Below are 18740 nucleotides of genomic sequence, written 5' to 3' on the forward strand. Positions count from 1 at the left end.
GCTGAAAGCAAATTCAGCTACAAAAGTGGAAGCGTTTCTACAATGGGGGTGATGAGCCACTGGGACTGGCTACTGGGGGACACATTAATCCCCCGTACTTCGATGCCTTGATGTGCTTTCCCGCAGGATTTCCTTTTGAATGCTCAGTGCCAGGTTGCAGGGTAAATGGAAAGCCCTGGGACATGGAGGGTGTCTGAAGAGGTGAGCGCCGTGAGTCCCTCACAGCACCACCCTCTGCCTCCAGCCGACCCAGGCACCTTGCAGGGCACCTTGCTGCCCCGCGCTTGCTCGCAATAAAACCCCGGGGGTTACCAGCCCCTCATTTCCTTCTCTCCTTCCCACTTTATGGGATGTGTGAGGCTTGCTTCTGTAGGCTGGGACTGGGCGCCCAAGGGGGCAGGGAGTGGGAAGGTGCTGGTGGGGGGAGAGGGCTGCCAGCACCCCCTGCCACCAGGCCGGTGTCGTTGGTGGTATTTTTGTGTGAGCTGAAAAGGGGGGGTGCTGGGAAGCTGGTTGAGGCTTGGGAAAAACAGTTGGCACGGTCCTAATCTGTCAGGAAACGGGAAACGGAGTCGTGAGGTAACAAACAGGAAGCGATGATGGCAGCACAGCGCAGCGGTTTGGGCTCAGACCGAAGGAAAGGGCTCCTGCGCCGCGAGGGGAGGCGGTGGCAGCAGCCTCTGCTCCCGCGCCCGCCGCACCGCTGCTCCGCGTGCACAGATGCTGTTTACACTGAGCGGCTATTTAAACAATAAGAAGAGACCGGTAAAGGCTTATTTGCACTTCCGCAGCCGTGAGGAGTCTTGAAGGATATGAATGAGTCCTCACAACATCCTTCTGAGTCACATTAGCACTAACAACCCCAGTGTCAGGAGAGGGGAACGGGCAGCCCTCAAAAGGGAGGCTTTCTCAAGGACACGTAGGGGTTAAGCATCCGCATCCCGCTCCCTTCAGTGAAGCATTGCCTGCTCCTCAAATTCAGGCCTGTGGATGCCTCTTGCACAACCTTAAAGGCAGTTGTCAGGTGTCAGTTAATGGCATTGACCCTTCCAAGAGTCACTCTTCACTCCCAGTCCTTTCAGATGCCTCTCCAAGGGAGAACGCTTGGAAGGGTCTGCCTTTCTCCGTGAACCCTAAGATAAGCCGCACAGTTGGCTTAAACTAGACGCTTCACGCTTGGATGGCTGCGGTGAGGTGAGATGAACCTGCGTCTGCCGAAGACGACTGAGAGCAGATTGTGGAGCAACTGCCAGAACGGCAAGGAAATTCTTCCTCCCCATGTATGAAAAATGTGTATCTGATGTAAGGGCTTAACCGCGCTGTCTCCATGAAAAAGGAGCTTTTTGTAATTATAAGCACGTGAGCATTTCTACCTGTTCCTCGGATGTAAGTGAACTCTTTCTTCGGAAACCTGGCCATGCATTATGAATTGTATCTAGAGTTTTGGAGAACTTCAAAAACCTCCTCCTAAGCAACTTATGACAAACCTAAATAGCATTAATAGAGTGAAAATCAGTGTAATCTTCATGAAGAGAGGGGGTCTGGAGGAAGAAAAGAGCCTCTGTGCTATAAGGAGACGTGAGAGGAGGAGAATCTATTGATGAAGAAGTTAACACCAGGGCCTGGTGGGCTGAATTGAAAGAGGGGATTAGAGCAGGGTAATTTCTTTTGTAATTATCGCACTTTTATCCTGTGTGAGTTTTTCCTCCCCCCAATACATTTTGTTCAGATTGTCTTGTGTTTCGTTGCTGACAATCTTCCAGAGAACAAATGACTTTATGGGCAGGAACAAAAATGCTTTGGCAGTGCTTTGGCATTTTCTGCCAAAGCAGAAAATGTAAGGCAAATGTTAAACAGTGTTAATAGAAAAGGAATTTCAAACGCACGGTGATTAATATTTGCACTGGGAATTTTGACCCTGCTCACAAACCATCGTGGGAGCCGTGTGCCCAAGCGCAGGGATCGTCAGAGCTCCTGCCTGGTGCCGGGAATGGTCGAATCCTGTTCTGACTGGTGACGGCCTCTCCGGCTATAAACCTAGCTCTCAGCAGATCTGTTTGGATGTTAAATATTAGTTGATTTAATTTAATTTATAAAAACAAATATGGTGCCTCTGTGACCTTCTAGGCAGTTAGTTAAAAACATAATCAACAAAGCCACTCTGAAGCCAGCAACGACTCAACAAATAAGTCGTAAAGCACAGATAAAAGATACCATCACCAAACAGCCTCCCCTCAAACTGCATGTTTTCCTCATTTATCTGTGTATTTGCAAAACATGACTATGATCAAGGTGCTGTTTCGCAACCTGGGACTCTTCCTGGGAATGACCTGGTCTTCATGGAGAGCAGCCTGCAGGGTGGGTTGGCTGCAGGGACAGAGTCTGAGCACTCTCTCCGTCTTGGCTGGCAGGAGGAAAGACACGACGCTTGCAGAAGAGATGAAGAAGAATTAAGCCCTTCTATAGTAGTTACGTACTACACTGCTACCTATATGCAAGGCAAGTCTGTCACTATTCTACAGTATATGGAAGAGCTAAAGTAATCGTGGGATCATTTGTGTTATGCAGGTCACATAACATCCAGGGTTATGTTATCTCCGGATGCGGACCACTCTATTTGCCCTAGCTGTTAGGTCTCCCCTCTCACATGACGTGTCATTCAGAAGCCCTGAGTGACCCAGTCAGAGGGGAGGACAATGAGATGGAGACTTTGGGAGCAGGAGTTATTTTCCAGTCCGCTCCATGCCCTGCACTTTTAAACTTTACCTGCTCTTCTCCCTCCCAGGGGTGCCTTCCTCCAGCATGGAGAGCTGCACGGAGCCTGTCACCACTGAGTCCCTTGGGGGCATGTGCGGAGGGTTGCTTGAAGGCGGTGAAGACCTCTGGGTGGCAGTGACTGCTGGGTGAGCCTTGAAAGCAGATCAGCTTTGTGTCTCTTCCCTCTGGCGTCTCCCAAGGGCTGAATGGCTCATTGGAAGTGAAGGCTGGTCTATCTGTGGAGAAGGGAGCACCTCTGGGAAGGTGACAGTCTGCCATCAACATTTAAAAGGGAAGGGACAAAGGTACGTGCTGGTGCCCAGAATCAAATGCTGTGCATGGGACAACTGCTTTAGCACCTGAAATTATTGCTCTGTACACAATCGTTTACCTGGTGTATCCGAATCATTTACCTGCAGCATGATAGACCACCGAGCTGCAGAAATGTGCCCCAAAGCTGCGCAGGGGGAAGTGGAAGCGAGGACGGTGGTGGTGATAAGACCAGCAGAGGAAGGAGAAAGAGAAAGGGTAGTTTTATGGTGCTGAGTCACGCTGTTGCCCAGACAGGTCTGAGAGCAGGGGAGGCAGGGTTAGAGCAGGTGCAAGAGCGATCGAGGAGAAATCGCACTGCTTTGGGCGTTACCAGCCAGCAGGGTCACTGCCTGCAAGCTCTGGGAGCTGAGCTGGCAAAACTTAAAAGGCGGGGGACTGGGGGGGGAGGGAAACCTTGATGTTGACTCTCCAGAGAGGCTGTAAAATTGAAGTTATGAAAATAGCGAAGCGTGGCAGAAGGCCACCAAGTTATGACAATTCTCCACAACTGCAGTTTGGATTGTGAGCAAAATGTACTGGGACTGTCATATCTGCTACGTAAAATCCATATTTATTTATGGATCAGGTATGTGAGATAAGGGAATGACAGGCAAACATACATACGTAACTGTCGCTTAAGCCACTATAGTAGAGGTTTGTTAGTGACCTGATGTACCTTTCTCATTTTAGCATGCACTAATGAAAAAAGACTGAGGAGCAATGAAAATACTTGAAATGCGTTTTTACAGAGATGGTTTCATCTGTTGGACGAGATGGTTGCAATTGCACAATAACCGATTTAGGTTTTCTCAGCAGCTCTTTCAAGGCTGAGTGCTGTTGCTGGACAAGTATTGTCCGTAATAAAATGCATTCTGAGTTTTATCCCGCCTGTATCAAGCCTAATTTCTACAAGCATCCCTCACCTTCGCTAACCTAATGGAACTCCGTGCCCTGTGCTGCGTTTTCATCGGCAGCACAGCCCTGCTGCGTGTTGTCTCAGCACCAGTGGGTGCTAGAGTTACGGGTATATCCCGGCATCTGTTTCCCCTCATCAGCGGACTGTTTAAAGAGGTAAATGATGAAGGGATGGAGCCGAACATGGAAGAACTTGAGCAAAGTGGCGCACGGAGCAGCAACCCCTCTCACTCAGTCCAACTCTGGAATTGCCTAGACTGAAGGGCTCTGAGTGGCTGTGAAATCGTTGCTATCAGGTGCTACTACAAGGAAACACCGGAGAGTCTCTGAGAGTCAGGAGTCCATTCTTAAAATTGTTGTTTTGTCACATTGCTTTTAAGTGAGTTTCGTGCAGTCTTTTAAAACTGAAAGCCAAGTTTAGGTGCAGTCCTCGAGCCAAATCCGGAATCTTGCCATAGTTGTTGCAAATTATGCTGAGAGAAGTTAGTCATAGAGTTGGGTCTGAGAACTCTGTAAGCTTGTTAAAGAGAAAAGGCATTATTTGTCGGTATGTTTACGGTCCTGGCATCGTCCGTGGTCCTCAAGAGGAATCTCTGAAATCCAGGCTGAGTCTTTACAGCCCAGAAGGCTCTCAGAGCTCCTCCTAGTGAGTTCATACAGCGTGTCTCAGAGATGCTCGCACCTCGGGGAGGGGCAGGCTGGTGAGCAGTCGGTGCGCAGCAGCCCTCGGTAAGGAAATTTTTGGCCAAAGATGTGGGTTAAATCCAGGTCATATTATGTGTGCGGCTAATTTGCTTGTAGTTTCTTTGGCAAGGACTTGGGGATGTGCACACGTGCGTAGATCCACATATGCTTTCCATCTCCTCCTGTGTGGAAGCAGGCACCGCTCCTGTTTTTCCTGTGTAGGATCTGTGATCTATTCTGGTAGCCGCGTAGTGCAGCGCTGCCTCCAGTAAATATTCACAGATTTCCTTGTAAGCTGACGCTTTTTTTTCTTTCCTCTCTCCTGTGTGGATACACAAAGGCATGTGTTGTACCTGCTTTACCCTGTGGGATCTACATAATCAGGTCCACGGGTTTTAATGGATTTCAACTCCCTTCTGTCTACGGATACCGTTTCCTGTCTCGTTTTGAGCAGGAAGAGCCGAGTCTTTTTTGGTCTTAGCATTCCTGCTTGCCTAGGCTTTGGGAAGAGTTCTCTGGCTATTTTCCTGTTTGATTTTTGTGTGTGTTTTGTTTTAAGCAGGACAGAGTGCATGTGTGTATGTAATCCATGTGCTCAATTAAGAGAGGCATCTGTTGGGTTTATTTCACATTGCCGAGGAAGGACTGCAAGCAGGGAGCATCTGCTCGGCTTTTTGTCAATGGCTTGTTTTTCATAATTTGCTCTACAGGGTGAGTGTTTGGGGAGGGGGAGGTGGCTTTTTATTTCTGAGTTTCATCTTAAATTTATTTTTATGGTAGCCAGGGAAATTGGCTGGGATTTGAAAGTTAATTTCACTAAGAAAAGAACCAAAGAGGGAGAAACAAAACCATCCAAAGTAAATAGTGTTTATGTAAGCTTAATAATATACTCAGAGGGACCCTTGTAGACCATTATTTGCAGTATTTTAATGACAAAGTAAAAACAATTTTTTATGGTGCTTTTTTAATGCCGGTGGGATTTTTTTTGGTTTGTATTTTTTGAAAAACTAGAAAATTTTGGTTAGATTTTATCTGGGGGAAAGATAGGAAAGGCATCCAACACTGAGATGCTTTTTTGGCATTTTATCAACAACAACAAAAGTCTGGTTTTAAAGTAGAGCAGCAGTGGTTTCCTGTTCTTATAGTTTTTGCTTTTGTGCATTCAGATGTTGGCTGTATGGCACCTACCTGATCTAGTGAGAGATTTAATTGTCTGTAAATGTATGTGCTTCAAAGGCTACTAAACCTGCTGGGAGTGTTTTATACAAGTCTGCTTTTTACACTGCTTTTTTTTGGTGGAAGTGTCCTCCAAAAGGGCTGTGGAGGATAATAACTTCGTGATGCCCTGGGAGGACACGGCTGCTGGTGTAACGTAGGGAACTCGGGAGGAGAAAGCCTGAAACTCCCCCTAATCCTACAAGTGAAAGACAAATCTTACCCATCGCAATCAAACAAACAAGGATGCAATCTCGCAAGTGTAGATGTAGACGCTGTGCAGGATTAACCTGGGGGCAAGATCTGGGTCTTACTGAAAGTATTTGAAGAAATGGGATTAAAAAAAAAAAGTAATCGTGTCTTGTTCTGTAAGTGAACCCCAAGCCAGCACGTTTATTAAGCCGCTTCAAAACGGTATTAAATCTGTATCATCTTCCATGCCACAAGTTGTCATGTGAAACGTTAATAAAAATAACTTTCCTGAGAGTTCAGTCCCACTCCATAGCAAGAGAATATATATATATGCATATATATAATTTAAATATTATATAATATATCACAATATAAATATGTATAACTTTTCTGTCAGAAGAATGCCACTCGGCTGAACAACTTTGTTGACACCAGTTAACAGTATAACTGTTTTATAAAAAGCAGCCGACAGCAGTTGGTGTGCAAAATGTAAACGTAGGGCTGGCTGCAGGGAGCAGGCGGCCAGGCTTACTTCTGGGGCTTCGGGTAACCTTGGCTGTCACAGACTCATGGAACCTGACGTGTAAAAGGACAAACCACAGTAAACTTTGTAGTAGCAGGAAAGTATTTTCATTGCTTGAAAAAAAAAATAAAATTCAAACTTTGTCATCACATTAAAAACATTACATGAGAAGTAATAAACATATTTACACTTCTGTTTTGATTATAAATATACATTATATACAAAATAATGTTATAAAACGTAGAAAGTTCAGTGCTTCTGATTTTTTTTTAAATTATTGAAATACTAGTCTTCAAAATAAACTACAAACAGACAAACTAAAACCCATATTATTGATTTCTGAAGGTCATCTTCAAAATGGTCCTACGTGGTCAGAGCAGAAGGTCAGTAGTGGACATTATGAAGGGGTCTTGTCTGCACAGTTCAAGGCAGCAGGTGGGCTAGTCCAACAACAGGATTTACAAGGGCAGGAATATCGCCATCGGAGAGACGGCACAGTCCGGGTTTCTTCGAAGTGATCTTGTTTCCTCCCTCCTCGTTCTGCCCCACCCCACGGTCTCATCTCATTGGTATCACAGCACTTTCCACCAGGGTGTCCGGTATTATTGCTGTAAATACGGATATAAGAAAAGAGCTTCTGCACACCTCTGGTTTCCAGGGGCAGGCTTCCCCTTTTCTGCCTAGCAGTGGGTGGGCATGAAAGAAACAGGACGAGCCTAGAACCTTCTAACTCTAATCTCCACCTGTCTTGGCAGAGGGTGTCTCAGTGGGTGCTTCGCTGTTGGGCATTTGGAACCGGGATGAAGGACAGGAGTCAGAGTTTTGCAACCAGATGGAGAAATAGGGAGGGGAGTCACACTGCTGCTTCTCCTTCAGAAAGTAACAGCTGCAATTTTGAGACTATTTGCAGTAGAAAGTGGCACCTAATTCAGAAACACAACATAAACCCCCAAATTTGTGTCAAAATAAGGCGGGGGGGGAGAGAACGAGGAAGGAGAAGAGAAAGGTAATGTCTATTCACAATCACTGGTAGTGCAAAGGGCATGAAAACAGCTGAGACAGCTCAGCACATAAAGGTTCTAGGAGCTGATTGATTTTAAACGCATTTGTAAGGCTTTAAATAGAGCTGGGATCGCGCCTCCTCCTTATCAATGGGGAAGAGGCAGAACACATTCCTTATCACAACTTTTCCCTCTCGAATGTTTAAATCCACAAAGATCCTGTCCCATATTGTGGCCTGGGTCAATCAGTTCTCCAAAGCATCACGAAATGAGATGGCATGTAAATTCGGAATTCCTCTTTCCTTCCTCCTCTCGCCCCTTACACAGTCTCCAGTACATGCAGCAGGAGGGAGGAGACGCAAATAGATGTGTAGCAGGACGTATCAACCACCCCTGCCCAATACTGTTCAGGTAACTGCAAAAAGAGCAGTCAAGTCTCTGTTTGGGCTTGTTAGATTCTCTTGACACATTTTAGGCACTTTTAAACCCAGAAAAAAAAATAAAATATGGAGACCTCGTTTATACTGTATCCATTATCTGCATAGCAATGTGTCTTTCTTCACACCTTCCATGGCAACATCTGTGATAGTTAAGTGCCTCCTCATCTACCGGCACCTCCCATAACCAGAGTTCTGGAAAGCCAGGGGTCTGTCCGTGAGGAACTGGCCTCAGTATCTTTAAAAAAACAAATTAAAACACCAACATTTTTAACCCCTCTCTTTTCCCTCTGCCTCCCCTCTTCTATAGCCAATGAGATTTCTGGTATCAAACTTCAAACAAGGGCAGTAAGAACAAAAAGGTGTATTGCATCTTTCAGTAAATTCACAGTCTGTCCAGTTCACCCAGTTCCATCCTCCGCCTGAGAGCAGCAAGTTGCATGTAATTAAAAACAGTCCGATCCAGTTCTGAATTGTAAACAATGCAGCAGGAACGTCCATCTACTGGCATTACCAAATCTGAGGTGCAAATGGGCTGATCTTCAGTCTTATACCTGTCAGGATAGAAAATAATACCGGGAATGAGAAGGAAGCACAGCATACAGACTACTGCAGAACTAACAACCTGTAATTCAACCAAAGCAAATTAAGCCAGACATTACTGCAGTTTAACTATCGGCCTTCAATGTTTTTGGCTGAGTCCAGAGACAAAGAATCACCAGCAAAAAACCAAAGTCATCTGTATGATGAGTAGTCTCTCTACCTGGGCCGAGGGGAAGAACGCTTACAAATCTGGGTGCTTAACATTAGGTCTCTTTAAAAGACCTAAAGTTAGATAGCTTGTGTTCAGAAGCATTAAGCCTGAATGATGTGGAGAGAGGTTTCGGGGGCTGTCATTCCAAAAATAAAAACACTTCTGGCGATGCCTGATGTAAATCTGGAAGTCTAGCACCAGTCAGCAAAATCTTCAAAGGAAGATACGGTATTGAGGTCACTTAGTGGGAATGAAGCGTCTAGCTGTCATTTGTATTTTTGAAAATCCTTTCACTTAAACTTTTAATATTGTTGGTTGACTTGTGTTCCACCTTGCCTTCAAGAGGAAATCTGATATCCACCCTGGCAAGGGAGCCAGAGTCATGCAGATCTGACCTCACAGATCAGTGCTATATGGCACAGCAAGCTTCTCTTTCCTGGAGTCTGAAACTACTCCTAAAGCTGGTGACACTGAAGAAGGCAGGTATTGGCTAACGTCAAGTTGCCTTTGACTTCCATTGAGCCTTTTTCCAAAGGGTCTGTAATTCTTCAGGAACTGTTTGTTGGTTCCTCAACAGGCCCTTCCTTTTTCATGTATCTGTTCTCTGACTTTTCAATATAATAGAAAAATCTAGATGTGTTTATCAATAACAGCGTTAACTTCTGTCACAAAACATATAGCTGGAGCTTAAACACCAAGAGGTTGAAATTACCTTATTATAGACTTCCTAACTGTTATGCCTATCCATTAACACCTTCCATCTTCTGCTGGAAATCTATCGCTTTGCCCATTTCCATGGAACACAGATTATCCATCGTAGTCATGGGAAAAAACGTGGCTTTACATGAATGGGCCTATGAACGATTATTATTTCCATTTTTACTGACTACCTATTTAAGAGGAAATAATCCTACAATGTGCTGAATTGTGATGGGCTGATGGTCTGTGTTTTCATCTCCCGCTGATTTATCTAAGCTCAAAATCCCTGGTTTAATAAAATCAGAGCTGCTAATTTCTTGATTTTCCCCACTGTATGTTCTGTGTGGGCCACAGAAGAGGAGAGGTGAATGCTGGTAAGCATCGGGATCCTTGGAAATAAAGTGACCTTCTCAGATGCAATTCTAGAGGATAATTTACCCCTTTACTTTGCGAATTTATGCCTGTCCACCTGTGGACTGACTTACCTCTGTGGCTATGATGCACTCATTTCTTTCTTCTGTTATCACAAAGACGGACTGGTACATTGAATCCCTTGGAGAGCATATCGCTGATATCCTACATTCCGGCTTTTCACTGAGGCAGGGCAGAGAGAAAAGAACATTAGCTGACTACTAACAAGCCTGACTCTCAAAATCTACCATGAATATGGAGGGGTGGAATGAGATAGCCACGAAGGTGGAGGAGGGAGGCGGGGAGGATGAAGTTTCACGTGCTCTATATGATGGCAGGACATTATACTAGGAAAGTGGATGTAAGGAGTAGCTCCTGTCTTCCTATGCTTCTGCCATGTCCAACCTAATAGCGTGCTCCCAGGATCCCTCAGTGTAACAGCCGCAATCAGATCCCAGGCAAGACTTTCAGTACCTCTATCAGGAGACTGATGAGCCAGCGAATACCTGCCCTTTTCTTGTTTTGAAAAAGAGTAGCTATTTTTACTCTATCATTCTTCTTAGTAGGCAGACCATTTTGCCTTCTTAATGAGCAAAAATACTTATTTTTAATCACTCTATGCCTTAACTGTTGTTGCTCCAAGATCTATTGAGGAAGAAAAGACACTTCTTACTTTCGCCACTGCCCCTAGCTGCTCCCGTTCCCCCTCACAGTACCCATACTAGCAGCACCCTGCCCAAACACTCGATTTAATTGACTTAGCTAAGGATACCACTTGGCCGTGACACGCATACTCCAGCATGAAGATGCCTGGATTTGCTGTTTTGTTATGTATATTATCTGCTCGAGGTTTCTTTTTTCCCCCCATATTTTCTCATCTGCTTCTAGACTGGTATGAAGATGAGGGGCCTTAAGAAAGACTAGAAGGAAGACTGCGTTCTCACCTGTGTAGTCTGAGGGGAGACTTTTCTCCTAAACACTTTTCACTTTTGTAATATTTATCTTCCTGTGTCCCTCTACTTGTCAGGTCTTTGACCAGATTGTAGTCCAGTTTATGGTTCTTGGGTTTGTAGTTTGACTTCTCCAGCCCACAGTCCACTTCAAGGTCTTTATTTTTATTGGTGTTTTTGAGCTGGGAAGCTGGAATGAGATTGTCCTTCTGGAAGTCAGACAGGTTGTTCATTGGATCCAAGTCCTGCTCTGGGTGCATCCTCATCTGCCTGATGACCATCGCTATCATGCAGAACAGTATGAGCAAAGCCACCAGCCCGACCCCCATGGATATAGCAATCCAGGGGACTGGTTTAGGAGGAAGCGTAACGGGCACTGGATAAACTGGCAATTCACAACGGTTGCCCATGAAGCCAGAAGGACAGTAGCAGACGAAGTTGGCACTATAAAGTCCGCTGTAGCATGTGCCTCCGTTCTCACATGGCCCAGAAGCACATTCGTCTCTGGTTTTGATGTCACAGTTCCTGCCACTGAAGCCTGGCAAGCACGTGCAGGTGTAATCGTTGATCAGGTCCTGACATGTTCCCCCATTGGAACATGGGTTTCTGGCACAATCATTGATGTTTATCTCACATTTCTGACCAGAGAAACCAGCCCGACAACGACACACGCGAATCTGACCAAGGTAAAAGCAATTACCATCTGAGGAAAAAAATAAAATTAAAAAAAATTAGTCTGCAACGCACTTCACTCGGAAACCTAAACCTCTCCCCAGTTAGCGTTGTATATTGTCTCAAGAAGAGGGAGGTTATTTTACAAAACAACCGCACATCTAAAAGTTCCTTATCATTTACCTAATTACCATGCCTTAAAAATATGCCCCTTCTAAATATGTAATAAAGTTAATTTACTTAATTCTGCCATCTTCCCCATCACATGATAAACCTTGCACATTGTTTCATTGCACAGAAAATGCCAGTGAAAGCTCCCACCCCCCAGCAAGAGACTAAAATTAGGGTAGATGTGGAATACAGTGGGGGAGAGGGACTAATGTATTAGAGGAAGAGTGGAGGTCAGATTGGATTTCTATCACTTCTGCACTGAAAAGCACAAACGCGTCAGGGACAGGAGGTTTCCTGTTGAAAGGACTCACCGTTTGCACAGGGGTTGCTCGTGCACCTGTCTACTTTTTTTTCGCAGTTTGACCCCGTGAAGCCGAAAGGGCAAACGCAAGTGTAGCTGGCCCCTTGTTCTTTTTCCAAGCACGTGCCACCGTTAAAGCAGGGGGAGTCTACGCACGTCAAAGCGCTGTGCTCGCAGTGAGTGCCATAGTAGCCAGGGGGGCAGAGGCAGTGATAACCGTTCTCCATATCCTGCAAAACACAACATCAGGACACTGTTGTTTGATGGCACCAAGCAATAGCTGCTCGCACGCTTATTTTTGGTCGGCAGTGCGCACGGGCGCGCTGTTCATTCCTTTCCCATCCACACTCTGATGTGGCAAAAGCGACATTTGGAGAGTAAATAACTGCAGGCCAGACTGTGAGGGACAGAGCTGTGAACCGGCCGTACTCAGCATGCAGGAGTAATCATGCAGCTACACAAGCTGAGCAGATGCAGTTGCAGGGAGCCTACAGACAGCTAGACAAAACCATTACTAACACCTAATGGTGATCTAATGGGATCCCCGAGGTCCTCCCAGAGCAGAACAGCGCATGTCAACCTACACAGCCGTGATCAGGCCATGTATCCTCGGCATGAGAGCCCTTTTTTTCTTTATAAGGACTTACATTGCTTTGCCATGGGTAAATCCCACCACCTAGATCACAACAAAACTGTCTTTTCTTTCCAAGTACTGTATGTCCAACGCCTTGGGAGAAGGGAGCTAGGGTCTTGCGCCACTAGCTTTAATCTAAACATGCATCGAATTATGTTTGATATCTATAATCGGTGAGTCTTTATCAACAGGTAGAATCAATCATTGACTGGGTTCGAAAACCCACTGAAACACTAGACTGCAGGAAACTAAAAATGCAGCGCCCTGTTTCACAGACAGCGTTTCAGCTGATTGCCCTCATGTTGCCTGACGCTACGCTCCCACAGCAGAAAGCAGAAGTTTTCTTTCGTTTGCTATTAAAATACAGACTTAGCACATTTCTGCATGAACCTTGGTTTGTGAAGCTTATTTTTTCCAGATCTGCTGCCTCACCAGCCTTGGATCTTGCCAGGCTCTCATAATGGCTGCCACAGAAACCTAAGGATCAGTTGACCAGTTCTAATCTAGATGATACATCTCCTCCTGTAACAGACTTCCTCCCCTGACACCTCTCGGGAAGGCTTCAGTATGGTAGTTGTGAGCGTTGGTAATGAACCTGTGCACTATCGAATTCCCATTATGTTGTTACAGAACCATTTCTGAAAAGGTATACCGGGGCTTGCTTCACACAAAGACTTTACATTTAAAATGCCCTCACCGTGCAACTGCCGCCGTTCCTACAGGGATTGCTGTCGCACTCGCTGATCTCATGTTCGCAGTCAACCCCGGTAAAGCCGGGTTTGCACGAGCACGTGTAGCTGCCCTGGCCGGTGTTCATGCAAGTCGCTCCGTTTTTGCATGGCCTGTGGTGAGTGCAGTAGTTCAGATCTGCAAAGAGACCAGGAGTTAGAGAAAAACGTCTTTGACAGCCGGGAAAAGACATTCAAACAAAACCCCTTTAGTCAACCAAAAAAAAAAAAAAAAGATAGAATTTTCAATGCAATATTTCATTTTGCTATCAATAGGAATACTGGAGATGATTGCCCAGGTTATTATCAGTACTAATCAGATGTTTCAGACTCTCATTGATTTTAGATATTTCTCTTACGTCCATCGCTGTTATAAGTGAGCTCTGAATTTTGAGAGACCTGGCAAAAATTTGACTTTCTTGGTACTCTCCCTTTTTTTGCATGCATAAACCCGTTAGCTGTGATGGGATTTAGGTGCCAAGTTGGAAAATGTACTTGTTAAGCATGCGTTCTCTGCAAGAGAGGCCACGGCACCATAGGCTCTTCATGCACAACGTCACGTACTAAAACAGCGAGCCCCATCTTTACAAGGTGTGCTCCGAGGCACATTCTGGGGAGGCAGGGAGGAAATAAAGATGTTTTGGCTTGGAGATTTAAACAAACACTAGAGTTATTTTACTGTTTATTTACCATGCTCTCTTGTTATGAATGTTAATAGTTTAAACTGTCTAAAAGCTCTGCCAAGCTTTTTTTTTTTTAAATTTGAGACAGAGGTTAAGCACACAAGTTCATAGGACGTAAGTAGAAAATCTTTATTGTCTCTATAAATACCGTAGAGTAATTGGAATACAACTGGTTAATAGATAACTACAAGCAGAAAAAAAAAAAAACCGCAACTTTACTTTTCCAGCTTAATTCAGACTTCACCATCTTAGTCTTATAACTGCCTTGGAAACACTTAGCTTGCTTTGAGGACTTAATGATCTCAGTGCCAGCAGTGCATATATGGCCTTGAGGACATGACTGCTCAGCTGGCTACGGTTCAGTGATTCAATGGGTTGAATAGGTGGAAGTGGTCTGGTGTACCTTAAAATGGAACCTGTACTTTTCATTCTTGCTTACATGATTTTTCTCTCATGCTCCAGACTTATCACATGAGTTAACTTCCTTGTATGCAAAATAAGGAAGGCCCAAATGATGGTGTTTACTGCTGCTGGAAACTGTTTAGTAAATTGTTATAGTTGGACAGGGAATAAGTTAAACTTAACTTGATCAGGCAGAAAACTTGCCTGTTCAATACTCATCCAGGTTGTTGGTTTTTTTTTTCCAAGAGAAGAGCCTTTTTTTGAGAGAAAAAACTGCAGCTACCGAAAAAGGTTGGCTTGTTTTCCAACAAACTTACTACAAATACAAGAGTGGCATCTAAGACAGCGGCAGTACAAGCGGATGCCTGTGAAGATGTACTTTGCGGCAATTTAATTGTGGATCCAATGGGTCAGATTCCTTAGCCCAGTACTGAGGAGTACCCAGCCTAGAGCCATAAGCACAACCTTCAGAACTAACCTTGATCGCAGAAGAGGCCACCCCATCCTTCATCACATATGCACTGCCATTGTGTTTTACAAGTCCCGTGGCGGCAGCCTATGTGGGGAATGCATTCATCACAGTAGCGGCCTTGCCAACCGGGACGGCAGCTAGAAGAAAAGCCAAATTAAAACATTAATGACATGGAAAAGAGTTTAAGTTTCTATTACAAGGTGACATTTTAACTGAAGTTCAGATTGCAATTGCCGTCTACTCACATGCACTCTCCCGGCTTGTTGCAATATCCATTCTGTTCAGTACATCCAGACAGACAGATGGCTGTAAAGAGAACGCAAAAAAGCAGAAATGTTTAGGTAAATACGCATGGCACTACAGAATACACTTTTAAAAGGGGAAATGCCAGCTTTTTTAAAAAATAATACTTTGAAAACCAGTTTTGCACTTTCAAAGCTTTGTTTTAAAAATTCTCAGTACGGGGAGTTCTGGAGCAGGAGGAAGTGAACAAGGAAAGCCAACATTTGACAAGTTGTCCTTTAGTTTTTCTGTTTATACAACAAACATGAACTCTTGCAACTCTTGCTAGAAAAGGAGCAAGAGGAGGCAGCTTTGGCTGGTACCAATGAAAGACTGAAAAAACCCAACAGGACCCTGATCTCACAGCAAGGATTCCCACTACTACGCCACTACACCTGTCCCATCTCCTCTGGCAGCAGGACCGGTGGACGCATGTGTGTGGGCAAGCTGCTAGCACTTTAACATGGAACAGATATCGCCGGTTCAGGGATATCAGCCAGGATCCTTTCTCTGCGAGCTCTTTCTCTGCTGCTAACCCTCGCAGAGGTGAACAACAGTGTCGGTAGTTGCAGCCAAAGAGGGCAAAGTCCTCAGCGTGGAGCTTTCTCTCTCCAGGCAGGGAGTGGAAAGGTCGGCATGAAAACATGGCCCCAAGCGCCTACCGGGTAACCGGGCACAAGGCTTCGTTACAGCCTTGTCGCAGCCACCCTTTTTTTAAGGACTGACCACAAAACCAGCTACAACCAGGGTCGGGTGGAACTGGACAAGAGGCTGTGCTTTTGGGTTCCAGGTCCCTTCATCAAATAAGCTCCCTGATGCCTTGCGGGGGGGGTGTTGCGTTTTCTTGAAGGCCGCTCGGGCGTCATCCCTATCCCAGGCCAATGACCCGTTAGCCCAGACGAGGGCCTAGGGAAGCCAAAGCGGTTGATGCTCCCGAAAGCGCCGAGGCCTCCGTGAGCTTTCGCAAGGGCACTTACGCTCGGTGCAGTACTCGCCGGTCCAGCCGGGCAGGCAGGCCAGGCTGCCGTCCGCCTCGCAGACGTAGTGTCCGAAGCGGTCGTCGCGGCGCTTGCAGAGGCGGGAGCAGCTCTCGCCGTAGTAGTTCTCGCTGCAGACCACCCGGTAGGCGTAGCGCAGCTGGGTCTGCGGCCCGCTCTGCACGTCCTGCGACCAGTCCTCGCCCACCGACAGCGACCGCTGGATGGACATCTGGCTGATGAGCCAGTCCTCCGAGGGCGGCCGGGAGCCTGCGGGAGAGCGGGACCAGCGTCAGCAGACGGCGAACACCCTGCGCAACATCCCCCCACACCCCCCCACCGCCACAAAAGCCACCGCCCCGAGCACCCCATGCCCTGCTGGAGGTCCCCCCGCTCGCATATACATACACGTGTGTGTGTGCGTGCGCATATATACACACACATATATGTATGTAAGGGTGGGAGTGCTAACCCCGTCCGAGGGGGGCTCAGCGGAGAGGCCTTTGAAAGCGAGGGCTGTCGTGAAATATCCTTTTCCTCTCCGCTCAGAAAAACATCCCAAAGCCATTATTCCTCTCCAAAGGGCGGAATTCGAGCAAGGTGTAAAATACAGGAAGAAGCGGCCGGGGCTCGCTGGCAGCCTCCCGGCGTTCTCACCGCAGCCCGCCTCGCTTTCCCACGCCAAAAATAAACCGGAGGAAACGCAATTGTGTTGGAGATTAGGACGGGGCAGAATCAAAGCGGCCCCTGATGGATATCGAGGGGGGGGGAGGATGGGGGGGGGGGGGGGGCGAACGGGGCCGGGGGGGGGCTGGCTCCCGACGGTGGGACGCAGCCGGCCCCGCCGTTATGGTATAAACAGCTGAGCCGGGGGCGGCCGTTGACCGTCTCGGGATGGGGGGGGAGGGGGGATGATGCGGGGGGGGGGATGATGCGGGGGGGGGGGGGGGTGGTGTGTGTGGAGGGATTGGGGGGGGGGGGACACCGAGGGAAGGGCGCCCCCTGCCGGCGGCGCGCGGCCGTAGTCACCTTCCGGCAGGTAGTTGGCGGGCGCGTGCCAGGCCTGGATGATCAGCGAGAAGGTGCCCTGCGGAGGGGAGAAACCAGCGTCAGACCCGGTACCCCCCCACACCTCCCCCGACACCCTTCCCCCCCACACCTCCCCGGCACCCCCCGACCTCCCCCCGGCACCCCCCGGCCCGGCCCGGCCCCGCATCGGCACGGCCCCCCCCCCCCCCCCCCCCCGGCAGCGACGCCCTTCCCCCTCGCCCTCCTACAGACCGCCGACCTCACCCCCCTCTCACCCCGCGCTGCTTTTATTTCTCTTAATAAATAACACTTATTAACCCAAGTGCTTCTGGGCTTTTTTTTTTTTTTTTTAGACATTTTTTTTTCTTTTTCTTTCTTTAAAGGAAGTTCTGGAAATAAGTCTAAAGGCGAAAGTAGTTTGTTTACATTACAGCTTAACAGCGCGCTGCCACCAGCCTTCCCCTGCCGCCCCCCTGCCCCACCGTCGGCTTTAAAACCGGGTTTGAAGCGGGATCTCACCGGCCACGTGAAGTTAAAGGGCAACTTAATGGGGCTGTCAAATCTCTCCGTGTCCTTGATGCTGAAGGAATTTATTCCCAGAACCGGGGTGATGATGCTGCCGAAAGTGCAGGAGCCCGGGGAGACCACTGCCTGAAAATGCTTCAAACAAACTCGAAAGAAGGTCCTGCAGTGGGGGAAACAGGGCTTCCCGCTGGCCAGAGACCCGTGGCTATTCACGAATTCGTGCAGCTCCAGCTGGAAGACGCCAGAGCCGGACACCCTCTGCACAAAGGGGAGACACACAAAATAGCCAAATCAGACCTTACCCCGGCTTTGCCATGCAAACTTGCTTCCATCACCCGCTTTACATTTCGCCAACCCTTTTTTTTTTTTTTTTTTTTTGCGATGTGCAATTACCTGCTGCAAAATCATTAACAGAAACGTCAAGCCAAAGATGCGCAAGGCTGTCATCCTTGTGTTATTCAAGCTTCCAGTTCTTAGTGGATTTAGTTTTCCTCCTGTATTCCTCAAATGTTTCAAGCAAGCGCTTCTCGGTCGAGGGAGAAAAGAGTAGGCGGTCACGGCGCTTCTCCTGTAGCAACCTGCTCTTCCAAATATTTCCCCCAGCACCAGCAGAAATCGGAAGGTAAAATCCAGGTGTCGATCCGTCCCCCTTCTGGGAATTAATCCTGCAGCCAGCCGCCGACCTCTGATCGCTGGCCGTCGCCTTTATAAACTCCAAAGCCGGGTGGGTTTGGTGGGGGACGCGGAGGGGAGTGCTTAGCGTGGAACCGCTCCTCCTTTCCCCGGTGCTAGCGGCGCTCAGTAAATGGAAAACTTGCTTCCCTTCGCGCTGTTTATATACTTGCCTCGCATCCTCACAAGCTCATTATGTAAACTGTCAGTCAGACTCACGGCCGATCCCTCCCCTTTTCCATCTTTCCTTTCTGGAAAAAGAGAACCAAATGTTGCGGAGAGCCCTCATATATCCAGAATTAATACCCCGCCGCCGCCGCTGCCGCGCTGACCGGCGAGGAG

General features: G+C 47.2%; 1 protein-coding gene across 1 annotated transcript; it reads right to left on the minus strand.

Moving 5' to 3' along the window:
* Positions 1-8385: 8385 nt before the first annotated feature.
* On the minus strand, positions 8386-18514 carry DLL4 (delta like canonical Notch ligand 4). The gene is made up of 11 exons (XM_063333110.1): positions 18120-18514; positions 17721-17984; positions 17202-17259; positions 16173-16442; positions 15159-15219; positions 14920-15050; positions 13326-13495; positions 12005-12224; positions 10845-11553; positions 9975-10083; positions 8386-8590 (listed from the first exon to the last, which is right to left on the minus strand). Exons 1-11 carry the CDS (start codon positions 18171-18173, stop codon positions 8585-8587), a joined length of 2052 nt encoding a protein of 683 aa, XP_063189180.1. The 5' UTR covers positions 18174-18514; the 3' UTR covers positions 8386-8584.
* Between the last annotated feature and the right edge of the window lie 226 nt (positions 18515-18740).

This window comes from Chroicocephalus ridibundus, chromosome 4 (assembly GCF_963924245.1).
Source record: "Chroicocephalus ridibundus chromosome 4, bChrRid1.1, whole genome shotgun sequence".
Taxonomy (NCBI): Eukaryota; Metazoa; Chordata; class Aves; order Charadriiformes; family Laridae; genus Chroicocephalus; species Chroicocephalus ridibundus.